The sequence below is a fragment of the Nymphaea colorata genome, chromosome 3, assembly GCF_008831285.2.
Source record: "Nymphaea colorata isolate Beijing-Zhang1983 chromosome 3, ASM883128v2, whole genome shotgun sequence".
NCBI lineage: Eukaryota > Viridiplantae > Streptophyta > Magnoliopsida > Nymphaeales > Nymphaeaceae > Nymphaea > Nymphaea colorata.
In genome coordinates, this window is record NC_045140.1 from 9026992 (window position 1) to 9040856 (window position 13865).

Sequence of the window (13865 nt, forward strand, 5' to 3'; positions counted from 1 at the left end):
GGGAAAAAGGAAAAAGCCCCGCTTCCTAAGAGACTTTGTTGCTCGTTCTTTACTCCCAAGGCCATTCCCCACCCATCTTGTCCTGACATAAATTGGTTTTCGCAATGGAAGATCACCACTGAGATGATTCATAATGTACCAATCTTCAATTGTTAAATGTAAGATAACAGCCCAACATCACCAATTAAACTTAAAATTGATCTAGAGGTTCAGATTCAGTTCCACTGTCTGATCAAATATCAATTCGTTATGTTTAATTTGAAATAAATAGTGTTAGATCTGGTGGTAATTGGATTGAGATTAGCGTCATGATTTTCATGTAGAATCCGCAATAATAATGTAATATTACAATTTCTGCTGCACTAAGGCCATATACCCTACTCGATTGAACTCGGTTATGCTGCTAGTTAATGGCGAGTACAAAGAAAGGAAAAGGAAAAGTGCCCGAGAAAAAAGGAAAAGAAAGAACGAAAAAGAAACAAGAGTTAGACCGAAACGTGTCTGAGCCCAGGTTGGAACCGGGGACCTCTAGTGTGTGAGACTAGCGTGATAACCAACTACACCACCCAGACAAGCTCGCTGTTGTTTTCTGGGTTTTTTTTCTTTGTCTTGCCTCCAAAATCAACACTAGCTTCCTGATTATTTAAGTTACGGGGTGTTAGTGATAGAAAAAGACTTAAATACCCTTGCAGAAATATCAAGTTCATTAATTTGTATTAGCCTCTAACAATATTAGTGCACCATCATCAACCATATCAAAAAATAATGAGTTTATATGATTTTATAAACTAGTTAGCATATGATTTTCATAACCTTTAATCGGTGCAGCAACTTGGGCGCGTGAATTCACAATATTAGGCGTAGCTCATTTTTGGAAGATAAAATCTTATTTTTTACTATAACTGACAATTTTAAAAATAATTTTGTAGACTTTTTCTTTTAATAAACATGAAACACTGTATGCTTGTTTTTTTCATAAGGACGAAAACCTTCCCTCGTTCCACATGTCCCTACATTCCAAGGTCGCGTGGAAACTTAAGTGGATCTCTAGTACACTTGTTCACTAATGGTTCACTCTGCCATCTTATACAGTCAAGAAGAGTAACACCCACGATTTTGCACTAATGGCACACTATTAAAGCGCCTGTCAACCCAACGAGCAATGCTATGTCCATGAAGGCATTGATTTTCTCTTGTTTCAAATATCAAAGATCATATTCAAAGAACCCTTGAAGTACATGCGCCTTTTGTTTTGAAAATTAAAAAAAGGCGGAGAAGTCCCATCTTTCATACATTACCAAAGCACCTTTGAGAAATTCAGGTTGCAAAATTTTGTGATTTGGACTTAGCCTCTAAATAGCGGAGTTACTAAGCTTTTCTTGAAGGGGGGCCATTATATATAATTTTCAAAAATTTTAGTTTAAAGTTTACAGGGCCGAAACTGAAATTTTTGAAACAGTAAGTGGTAAAATTCTCAAAAGCTCAGTAGAGGCATAGCTCCTGACAGTAGTTAAGTGCTTTGAGTTTACCTTTTATCAATAAATAATAATAGACATTTTGAAAATTTGTTCAATAAAATTTTTTATTTTAGAAATGCCATCAGCTGATTTCATTGATCTTTGTTTTCCAAATACCAATATTTTAATCTATGCTTCTATTGGATTTCTAATTTCGCACAACACTTGATGTCAAATAAAAGAAAAAAATCAAAAACCAAAAGATATACAAAACTTTCTTCTTAAATTATCTTGAATTTTCTTCTACCACCACCACCTATTCTTTAGAGCATTATTCCACAACAACAATGCTATTATTTGAAATATACATTAACAATATGCCAATATTTGTACGCAATATGGCTTCTTCCCCCAAAGCCAAACCCTAATTTATTGAAAGCTTTGCTTTTCAGAAAGTGGTGTGCTAGTGGCAATTGAAACGCCTCAACTTTTTACTTTTTCTGATTTTTTGTTAAAATGATTCAGAGGAAGCTGCTTCTTCGCTAACACGTTGAGTTTTACCCTTTTTGTGGCTTCACCTATGCGGCCTCCCTCTCCCTATAAATTGCCCATTTTGAACCCATTCTTCACTGAGCCATTTCTTCTACCCTAGAGCAAATCAATCTGTCTTTAGAGGAAAATGGCTCGAGCGATTGAGCTTGCCTTGGCCTTGCTGCTGCTCTCCCTCCTCTCTTTACAACTCACTAAGGCAACTATTGTAAGTTGTTTTTTATTATTATATTGCAGTTGTTGTTATTATTATCATTATTATTGTTGTTATTTTTGTTGCTACTGGTTATTATTCTTACAGGGCTTCTGTATGAGTTTTGTTACGCTTTTGTTTAGGGGAAGAGTTCCTTTCTAGTAGGCGTTTTTTTTTTTCTTAATGTTGTTTAAGAAGAAAAAGATTGCAGCCCTTTCTTGACTTGGAGGCTTTAACTTATATACATATATATATATATGTATTGCTTTTACATTTGTATATATGTATATATGTATGTATTTATATATATATATATATATGTATATATGTATATTTGTATATGTATACATTTATATATATGTATATAATCGGCTTATGACGGCCAAGTAGAGACTCATATTTTTTGATATTTGAATAAAATAAACATATATATATATATATATGTATTGCTTTTACATTTATATATATGTATATATGTATGTATTTATACATATATATATGTATATATATGTATATGTAAAAGCAATACATATATATATATATATATATATATGTTTATTTTATTAAAATATCAAAATATATGAGTCTCTACTTGGCCGGTATAAGCCGATTCAACTAATACAGGCCTCATATTGGCCGACATTTGAAATGGGTCACCACTAACTTCTTCAGGCATTGCTTTGGTAGCAATACAATGCCAATGCTAGCAAATATTGGTAACAACCGGGGAAATGCTGCCCGGAGCCAAACGTGTTCTGGTAGATCCTGCATTGCATGCACGCATGCATGTGTGTGTGCGCATGATCATTTTGCTTTGATGCACTCATGCTATTTGGTTGGCTTACCTTGTGTTTTCAGGTCGAAATATCCGCGCCGCAGTCACCCATCTTCAATCCGGTAAGATTTTTGTCCTTCCCTCCAATGTATTGATGATCCATGCTACTAATTTTTTTTAATATTTTCACGTCATTTTGTTTTTCAGAATGGCGGTGAAGGATCTCTGCGCCCCGAAGGTATACATTAGAAAAAGATATTAAATCAATAAAGCTCACAATGCATCAAAATTAATGGGCCAAAAAGATGGTTTTTTTTTTTTTTAAATATGATTTAGTCAACTAAGCCATTACCAATGCAAACCAGTGGCAGAGCGAGATATAGGCCGGTGTGGGCAGTTGCCCATACCAGCTTGTCAATTTTCTTTCATTTTTACATTAAAATCATTAATATTTACTTTGTTATACATGTAAGTGCCCCTTCAAGTATGAAAACTTGTGAATCAGTGCCTCTCTAGAAATTTTTTCTTATTCCACCACTGATGCACACAAAATCATATGAAATGCATCAATAATCTTATTGGATTCAGGGTAGTGATTAACGTGATTAAAACTATAGTCCAGTCAAGCAAGCTACCTATGAAGTTTTATGCACCGTTTGGATGACAATGACACAATAAAACAAGTCATTATGTAAAAATAAAGTTTTGCATCAAACTTTGTTTTTTTTTTCTCATTTTCTGAATCTTGGTTTGTGTGTGTTTAGCTAACATACTCCGAACAACACTGTTTTGTAAAACAAAATCCATAGGGGTTCAAGATATTCACTACCATTTGAAAGCACCGCCTTGGGTTTTTCATAAACCCAGTTTTGACCATCACCCAAAGACGCTACATTGTTATTTTACCTCCAAAAGCCATTTTTAGGGTGTCATCGGAAACGCACCCTCACATTTGTTCTTCTTTAGCTGATGGGTGCACATTTGCTATCAATTTGATGGGGTTGAGTTGGACACTGGTGCAGAGTGCCCGGCGAAGTGCGAGTACAGGTGCTCGGCGACCTCCCACAAGAAGCCATGCCTCTTCTTCTGCAACAAGTGCTGCTTGAAGTGCCTCTGTGTGCCTTCCGGCACCTATGGCCACAAGGAAGAGTGCCCTTGCTACAACAACTGGAAGACCCAGGAAGGCAAGCCCAAGTGCCCTTAAAAACCTTCACCTTCATCATTGGATCTCGATATAGTTGGAGCTACTTTATGCATCGGAGTGTACCCAGTTTCTGTAATAATTTTGGGCGATAGACTGTCAAAGAAGCCATTTTGAAGTTTCTCTCAAGTTCATAGAATCTGATTGACAATTCTCTTTCTACTTTCTTATAAAATTAAAAATAGACCTAAAACGGACACATATCTATTTTTTTTTTGTAATGAAGAAGAGTGAAGATAGGAGGAAAGTTGACTGGATGTCTAAGAGAGAAAGAAAGAGGAAGGGAGGGGGAGAGCAGAAGGATTAAATCAACGTTACTCAAGTTGGGTCCAACAAGATGTTGAAACCTACAAGAAGCCGTAGATACATCAAATAGTATACCATAACATAAGTTGTTTATATCCAACACCTTTCCCAAAAAAGTTTACATCGTTTCGAGCCAGCCAGATGTGTCGTTACGATATAAACAGCCAGGTCCTCCATAGTCATCTAGCACATTTTGCTTGTCTGATCTCATTTGGTCCCATAATTAGGTCCCCAATCTTGGATTAAGTTCTAACCACCACTCATGGTAAATGTCATGGACTTCCTTCGTAACTGGGCATTTCCAAAGCAAGTGAGTGATGTCCTCCTCATCCTTGCAACAAAGGCAGCACCGACTAGCCACATAGATTAATCCAAACATTTTCCTGTTATAGTCACCTGATTAACCAAGAGCAAGTTCTGTACTTTGCTTCGTGTATATATTAAGTGTACGCCAGATGTGGACTATATTATTGATATGCGTATTTACTTTCATGCCTAAACATTGCATATGCTTAAGTATGAGATACAAATAGGCATGAAATAACAAATATGTATGAGATAGTGTGCATGAGATAATAAAAGATTTATGAGATAATGAGATAACAAATAGATGTACGAGATAACACTAAACATAATTATGAGAAAATGTTTATTAGATAACAAAAAAATTATGAGATAATGAGATAACAGATGGATCTATGAGACTAAACATAGATATGAGATAATGTTTTCAAGATAATAAAATATTTATAATATAATATGTAGTGATACGGGTTGGACCCAAGCTCTGCATTCTTGGTTTTCAATATAGTAATGATAAAGTTGCAACCAACGTCTTGGTCTAAATGTAAACAGTCTTCCAACTTTTTTGATGTCATCGCCATTTGCTTATTCTTGAATAGTTACATGATATACATCAAAATTTTTTGATATACATCATGGTTGAGAGGTATGGCTTCACACTCTCATATTTGGAGTCAGTGAATCAACATATAGATATATATATCAGATTTTATGAGTATTTGAAACCCATGATCTAGAAGATGGCCTTCAAAAATTGAAAAGGAATAAACAAAGTGACTTTCATTTTATTGAACCCAGCCTTCAACACCATGAACTTGGAGAAAAAAAATCTACAAAGGCAGATCACCAGTGGAGGCTATTCCGGTGAAACGCTTCACCGGTATAAACGGCCATCTGTGACACATGAAGCTTAAAGAGAATGATCTTGAACATGTAAAAAACACACTCACATGAAGCTCGTGTAATGGGCACTTATCATCATGTAACTAATAGAAACTTTCAACCCTAACATGAAAAGAGAGTGGGAAATAGGCTTTGAAAAGCAACTGCAATGGGCACTTATCATCAAGCAACTGATCATGTAAACAAGACACCCACATAGTGCACATCATTATCTTAACCAAAATCAACCAACTTGAGTATTAAGAAAATTCACATGAAGCGAAATGAAAAGGAACCACAAATTGAGAGATGGTTGTTTACACCCATGCCGCTTACATATCAAATAAGATTTTTTAGAACAATATTTGCTACTAGAGTGAGCAATATTCATAATCACTCGTTAAGGCTCTATACAATCTTAATAGGAAAATACATGGTATCATGACATGAGTTGTTACAAAGAGTCACTGTATAGAATGGTGAGACATTTGTGTATCTAAACTATTGCCTCCTAACACGAAGCGTCAATAGTATGGTCAACACTTTTCACTCCCTGTAGAGGTGCATCCTATAGAAAACAAAGATTTCATTTATGGGATATACGAAGAAACCATTTTCACATGCGACATAAATTATATCACTTGCTTGTCCTAATTTAGGATACTTTCTCTAGTCAAGACCTGTTCTTCTATATGCATGGCATATCCTTAGCTTTACAACTTTACTATCATTGGAAGTATTCCTACTTAGATCTCATATATGTAAAATGAATCTAACAAGTACATACACATGCATGAGTTATGCACTTGTCTACCATAAGTGTGGAATTTTCTATACATTTTGCTTTGGGTGATGTCTGAAACAATTCGTTTTGAGCTTTTTTTAGCAACAAGCTTGTGCAAGATTTGTGAGACAATCAACTAGTTCATTTTTTGCTTTTGAGTATCGCAACACTTTCACTGACCTGCCCTACTTCATCAACATTGGTGACTGACTTACTAAACTTTAGATCTCCCAGCACTTCTAACAATTGATCAAGTCGTTCGGATGCATGCAAGCTCAACATATTTGATATTTGATAACCGTTCATTAATGCACAAAGTTGCCTTTGCCATAAGCATATTCTTGCTTATTAGTAAGGAAGCCATCTCAACTATCTGTGTTTGATGAGTTGAAAGACTCATTAGAACATCTTTCTTTCCATATCTAGTCCATCTTTTGAGTACATAAGTTTCTGGCAAGTTGTATACTTTTGCAAGATATATTGCGAGCATATGATAACACACAACCACCATCAATTCCCATAATTTGCATTGACAACTTGACAAAAGTTGACTTATTTGATCATATCAAATTGTGTACTCCATACTAATCTGGAATGCTCCATGGTTTCTTATCACTTACTTAATACTATATACTTTCACCTGATCTTCATCTTGGGTAAGCAATGTTGTGTAACCCATAACTGCCATCAGTTCTTTTAGGAAATATTTTTTAAATATCTTTTGAGCAAAAGTCCCCCATAAATTATCTTCAATAGGACATGGTGTTCTAATGGGTTCAATAGCATTATTCATCTTGAAATCTAACTCATTTTCGATGTGTCGCTGTCTATCTGTTGCTTCTTGATATTTCACAACAAACTCACTTAGATGTGTATTTTGATTGACCCAATTCTTAAAATAATTGTTTATACTCAAACTACATTGGGTTGTAGACACTTCAGCCATGAACGTTATTGGAGTATGGTTTAGCCCATATTTTTCTTTTTTTATTTCCATAAATTTGTGGCCCAGTTAATCATCTCCAACTGAGATATGAACTTGTCATTTCCTTCCATCTTTCTTCAATTTCTTTTATTGTCTCTGACTTTAGAAACCATGTATCCCACAATTTTTTAAAGTGACTATTTTGTTTGTACAAATTGCCCACATATGTTGATACTTTTGTTAATACGTGTCAGTTGCAACACCTATGAACTATATTTGAAAATACTTTTTTCACTGCACTCCCCATTGCTAGATCTTGATCAGTTAAAATTGAAACTAGTGCTTGACCACTCATTGCATATAACCATTCCTGAAAAATCCACTTGAATGTTTCTCTTTTCTCATCAACAAGCAATGCACAACCAAAATAATTCTTTGCTTATGGTGATTACTCCTGTAAAGTGTGTGCACAACATATGAGATATGTTTTTATTATATGTGGTATCAAAGAATACCACATCTCCAAAATATAGATAATTTGTACAAACAACTACATCTACCCAAAAATAGTTAGGTACATTCCCCATCCATAAACTTGAATGGCGTAATAGAAATTGGATTATTATATGCCCTTTGAAATAATTCATCATAATGTGACAGACTTTACCATAGTATTTGTCTTCAATTTTTAAAGGTGCTCATATAGTTGCTATTTACTAAAAGTAACTTGCTCCATTCCTCCTGCCTCTGTGTGCAATACATTCATAACTTATGATGGCCTCAACCCATGTTCAAATATTGTTTCTACAACCTTTTTGTCAAGAGTTCTCATCTTTTTTGTTTTCTTATAAAAATTTACTTTTGATGGTAAATGTAAATAATGATTGTGTAGATATTGTATGTTACATATGTGCCACTTATTTTTCTTTGAATCAAATTCTATGAACATTCATGCCTTGCATCCACATATTGTTATTACATGTTCATTTTCCTCAACACCTTCTTGTTTCTTGAACCATTCTTCTTGCAAGAAAGCTGCTGTCAATTTTGAATGCTTTTTTTCGTTTGGAGTCTTGTATAATTGTATCAAAACCATCTAATCTTACATACTTATTGTAAAACTTATATGCTTGAACATCCCTGTCAAACTCCATTCTTACATGTGGTATACATTCAATAGCAACCTTCAGCACTAACTTTTGCCCTATGTCTATCATCTCAACATCAACAAAAGGTCCCTTATTGTTTTCATCATAAGGTCTATCACTGTCTACTTGGCATGCCTCATTTACTCCCACTGTTAATTCATCATCAATGTTTGTAATCGCTATCAAGACATAAGCTGCCTCAACAGTGTTGTGGAGGAGAGAGAGTACCAAAAATTTAGTCCTAGATCAAAAATCTCAAGGTGGTTTGCCAACATCCACCCACACCCACCCCCCCCCCCCCCACCATACACTTTCAGCTATTCCTTGAGAAGCCCAAAAAGTTAGGAAAATTTCAATTGGATAATCAAAAAAGAGGTCTAGCTCAAAACAAGTTAATTTTTTTTTTAAGAGTTTTGGTTTAAGTCTTGGTTTGGGATGTATTAGCACTCAACCTACTCCCAACCAGACCTAGTGGAGGGGTCGTAGTAGCAGGTTCATCCATGGTGCTAGCTTTAGGTAATTTCTTTTTCCCTCTTCTTTCTTTTCTTATTGTAGTTTAGTTTTTTTCTTTTACATGTTTAGTTTAGTTTTGCTTTTGGCAGTTTAGTTATATTTTTGCTTCTAACATATTTAGTCTAGTTTAATTCTTGCTTAGTTTAGCATATTTATTTTTTAGATTATATTTGTTTTAATGTCTTTAGGTTAGGCATAGAGGTCAACTTCAACGGATTTATACATAAGCAAAACTAAGGCTATATTTCATGAGTTGACTGTTGCTTCAAAACCTGTCGATGAAGATGATTTGGTTCTTTAAACCCTTAAGGGGATGTTTGGCTGACGCCCTCATTTAACCCAGTTTTGTGAAGTTTGCAAAAATCAAGTTTATTAATGAGTTTCAAAAACTTGGTTTATTTGTTTAGGTGACACACCCAAAACCTAGCTTTTGTGAATAACTTGAGGGGGATGAGCTTTCTCACTCCCTTTTGCAAAACCTGGTTCTATTAAAACTGGCTTTGTTCTAAAATCCAGTTCTGATGACACTTAGACGCTCCAAAAACTTGTTTTAACAAAACAAGGTTTTACCTCCTAAACCCAGTTTTGAGGTGCTATCCACAAGCCACCTAAGGTGTTGTTTGGGTTACTGTTCCATGTATTTGCCTCCAAAAGTAGGACAGATTCATTGAACACTTTTTAAAGTGTCCAATGAATCTAGCTAATTCTTATGGTAGATGCGTGGGACATTATTATTGCTGTTTCCAAAGGACCCCTAAAGGATTGCCTAGAGAATGTTTTACCTCTTAAGAAAAGTATTGAGTTGCCTAAAGAATGATTTACTTCTTAAGAAAAGTGTTGAGATTTGCATGCCCCACTACATCATTTCTTACTAATGGAAGACGTAGAATTTCAAATTGCACAAGGAGCAGCCATTTGAAACTAACAACCAATATTGCTTCATAGACAGACTTTGGTAGATGAGACAATTTAAGAGGTCTTGAAAGGAAATAATTATCAAAATTGAAACAAAACAAGAGAGAAATTTTGTTGCCAGTCTTGCGAAAGCTTGAACAAATATTGTCGTTCCTACACCAATCTTCCCGAAGATAAAAGATCTAGTCCTAAAGCTTATCATGCTTACCTTACTTTCAATGCATAGATTTTTTAGAGATAACAATGTCTGGTTTGAATTACACAACATTTGTTATGTCAACAACCAGATAACATGAAAAGTCATTTGCTAAGGAATAAGCAATAAGAACCCATTTAAAACTGATGTGTTTGACAAGGACGACCAGAAGATTTTCTGCAACCAAAAGAACTCAATGGATCAGTGGAATAAGAGACTTGTAAAGAGAAGAAAAAAACCACAAAGTAGCATCTCAATAGACCACAAGTTTTGATGTGTTGCAACTTGCTCCTATAGGGGTCTTTGGCAAATGGAACACTTTGTGGGTATTCCATTAATCTGCCCTAATGATTAAGACAGATTCATGGAGATCTAGTTATAGTCTTTCATGAATCTGCTCCAATGTTTGAGATAAATTCATGAAACACTCAGCCAAACAGCCTCATATATCTTGATTGTAAATGGCTTCTATTATGCAATATTTGTGGGTTTCTTTTAAACGTATTTGGATTTAATTGCTGAAAGGTAAATCAAGGGGGTGCCAATCAAAATTTTAAATCTTTCAAATTTCTAGCAGAAAATCTCAAAAATAATAAAATGCAATGTTTATATTCAAACTGGAGCTGAAAATTGCAAGCTTTACTTGTCTTTCTTGTTGATAATGTGTTGGCATTTGGATTTCACGTGCTTCTACTCCTAATCAAAACGGGATGGTTTAAAGAGCTATAGACATTTTGCTGAAAGTGGCTTGTCTTTGAAAGCTAAAACATATGTTCCAAAAACATATTGGATACATGCTTTTAGAAGCAACATAGTATACCCTGTTAATGCGTGCTTACAAAGGTAGTTGCCAGTTGGATTTATCCCTTATAACAATCATTTTTTAACAGGCACATAATTAATTTGTAAAATTTTGGATGTCAGTGATATCCGTGCCACCATGCATACACAAAATATAAGTTAAATTTTGAATATGAGCAAAGTATTTTCCTAGGTTTTTGTCAATATTAAGATTATTAAAGCATGAATTTGGCAAGTCAAAAATGAAAATTTCTCTCAAACTACCCATCTTGTACAATCAAGGCAATCTCGGTTCCCATGGTCTACACATGTATCAGCTTTCACAAGGGGCTGATTCCACTAAGAGATTTAAGCCTGTGACTGACCGCCCAATAGTAAGGGTATTCAATGAGTTAATCCAAATTGGGCTTCACTCAAACTAGCATGGTTAAACTCAACTCGAGGCTGACTCGTTTATAAATGAGTCAAGTTCGAGTTTAAAAATGAACTCATTTAAGAAAATGGCCAGAGCCCGCACAATTAAGCTCAACTAAACTCGTGAAAACAGAAAATATGAAAGGCATTTCATTATATTAACACAAAAAGAGAAAAGATAGCGGTAGTAGGGCTGCCTTGCAGCTTGCAAGGGTCAAGACTGGTCGTTTTCACCATCTTAAATGGCTCGACTAAACCAAACCAGATATCAACTGAAGCCTAGCTGAACCAAGTTCAAGCCATCTTAAACTCAAGATAGTTGATCTCAAACTAATAAACTTGAGCTTGAGTTGAGCCTTTAAGCACCCAAGCTGAGTTCGAGCTAGCCAGCTCAGCTCAAAATCGGCTCATGTTCATCCCTACCTAGTTGGCCCATTCAGGTTTTCCAACTTTGTCATCTGTCAAGATGATGAGCCTGAGCCGACTATACTTATAGCTCAGTATGAGATAAAAAACCAAATCCAAACTGATCCAAATCAGATTGACCACCCGTCGTAGCCCACTTTTTCTCGGTTTCATCCTATGATTACAAATGACAAGTTTGATGAATGATTAAACCAAATCCTAAGCTCGATGGTTCTCAAACCTGTTTTTCTAGCAAACCTTCTTTACCTAAAGCTTAATCTCTACTCCTTTCGAAGATCTAAACTTATAGACTTTCAGAAACTCTTAAAAAATAAAGTGGATGGAAGCCATGGAGTTTGACTACAGCTCCTTCGTACCACATCTGACTTGAATTTTTTGTTCATATCCAAAATGCCAAACATGTACTAAAATGTGAACGGTTTGATCTCTCCTTCAAAAACTTGACATATCCCAAGTCAGAAAGCAAATATTATTGTAAGATAATTTTGGAATGTGAAATATGGCATCACATTCAGGACATGGATAAGAACGTGTTTAAAACTTGATAAAAAATTCTGCCTATTAAATATGCCTCCACCAGAGACCAAGTTGCAGAGGTCCTAACAAAGCCGGGTAAATGAAAGACTATCATCTTACAATCACTAACAAACTTAAAATCTTATCAAGATCGGTCCTGTCACAAACATCAGGAAACCTGAGGGATATAAAAGTGATAACCATGGCAACCATCATCACAACTTGGTACCTTTGCCTCTTAGTTGAGACAAGTACAAAAGCTTCATATACAAGGGAAGAATTGATAATCAATCAGGAGGCCTGCAAATTTATCAAGGAAGAAGATATGCTCCTTGACGAAGGAAAGTTGCTAAAGTGGAGGCACATGAAGTTGGTGCTAAACATGTTAAAGTCATTAGAGAGAGAGAAACGATCGCTGTGGCCATTCTTTTATCAAAAAGAAAGGTTGATCGAGAATACCAAATGAAGCTTCTACATCAGCGTAGAAAATGTTGAAAGACTGTAATGAGAAAGAAAATGAGAGAGAGTGAGAGATTCCATCCCGGATATATAGCTGATCGAGCCTCGTAGAATTATCGTGGTCTGAGTGACCCATTATTACTCACAAAAACTAAGAGAGAGAGGGAGAGATTCCATCCCGGATATATAGCTGATCGAGGCTCGTAAATTATCGTGGTGTGAGTGTGACCTATTATTATTCACAAAAAACTAAGTTAGAAACCAGCCCATCAAAATACTTGACGGGCATGTTTGTAGAATGAGCAGTGTTTACAACATGGCTTTGAAGATACTCTGTCCCACTTTTTGTTTCAATGGATAAATACATGCTACAATAAACACAGATTACTGATTCACATGTCCTGAATTTCACATTGACTTTGGTTCTTTGCCTGATGTCAAAAGATTGAATGGTGATCTGTAGACAGGGACTATAATTGAACTGCATAAAAGACACAACAATGCAATGAGTTTTCCATAATAAAATAAGAAGAGAAAATAACGAAATTTGCAGTTTAATAATTTAGAGGTTCTCCAAGTCCCTTCAGCTATCCACAGCTTAGCCACAAGAATCATTCACCAATTTCTGCAGAAATGACGTCACACCTGCTCAGAGTCACTAGAAAGCAAAATCAGTTACATTATACAGCAAGAAACGTGCGTCCACATACATACGCCCTTTATCCAGGAACTAGATCTTGATTTTTTCAAGTACATACACTTCCATTTTCAATGTTTGATACATCCCCATATTAGCAAGATGATTAATTTCGATTCAATTTTCTCGGACATGAAGTCCACATACTCACAAGACCAATTTTTTTCATGAAATGCCGTGTATATGATAAAAGGTCAATTAGTTGAAAAATGAAAACATAGAACGTCACAGGGTTTGATCTAAGCATAATGATCACATGTCCCAGCAAATACAGGTAAAAAGCTACAGTAAAATTGCAAACATGAATTAGTATGAGCAAGCAATGAAGATGAAGCTGTCCAGAAACTTCTTAAGTGGATTACCTCACTTCAGCAATCTGACAGGACGAGTTTTACCTTCAGTGGG

At 35.4% G+C, this 13865-nt stretch overlaps 1 protein-coding gene and 1 non-coding gene across 2 annotated transcripts; one reads left to right on the forward strand and one right to left on the reverse strand.

Annotated features, from left to right (window-relative positions):
- Positions 1 to 498: 498 nt before the first annotated feature.
- Positions 499 to 572, reverse strand: TRNAV-CAC (transfer RNA valine (anticodon CAC)). Its single transcript has one exon. It is a non-coding gene; the product is annotated as a tRNA-Val (tRNA).
- Positions 573 to 2930: 2358 nt separating this feature from the next.
- Positions 2931 to 4178, forward strand: LOC116250032 (gibberellin-regulated protein 12-like). The gene is made up of 4 exons (XM_031623360.1): positions 2931 to 2957; positions 3058 to 3096; positions 3182 to 3212; positions 3997 to 4178. Exons 1-4 carry the CDS (start codon positions 2931 to 2933, stop codon positions 4176 to 4178), a joined length of 279 nt encoding a protein of 92 aa, XP_031479220.1.
- The last annotated feature ends 9687 nt before the right edge of the window (positions 4179 to 13865 follow it).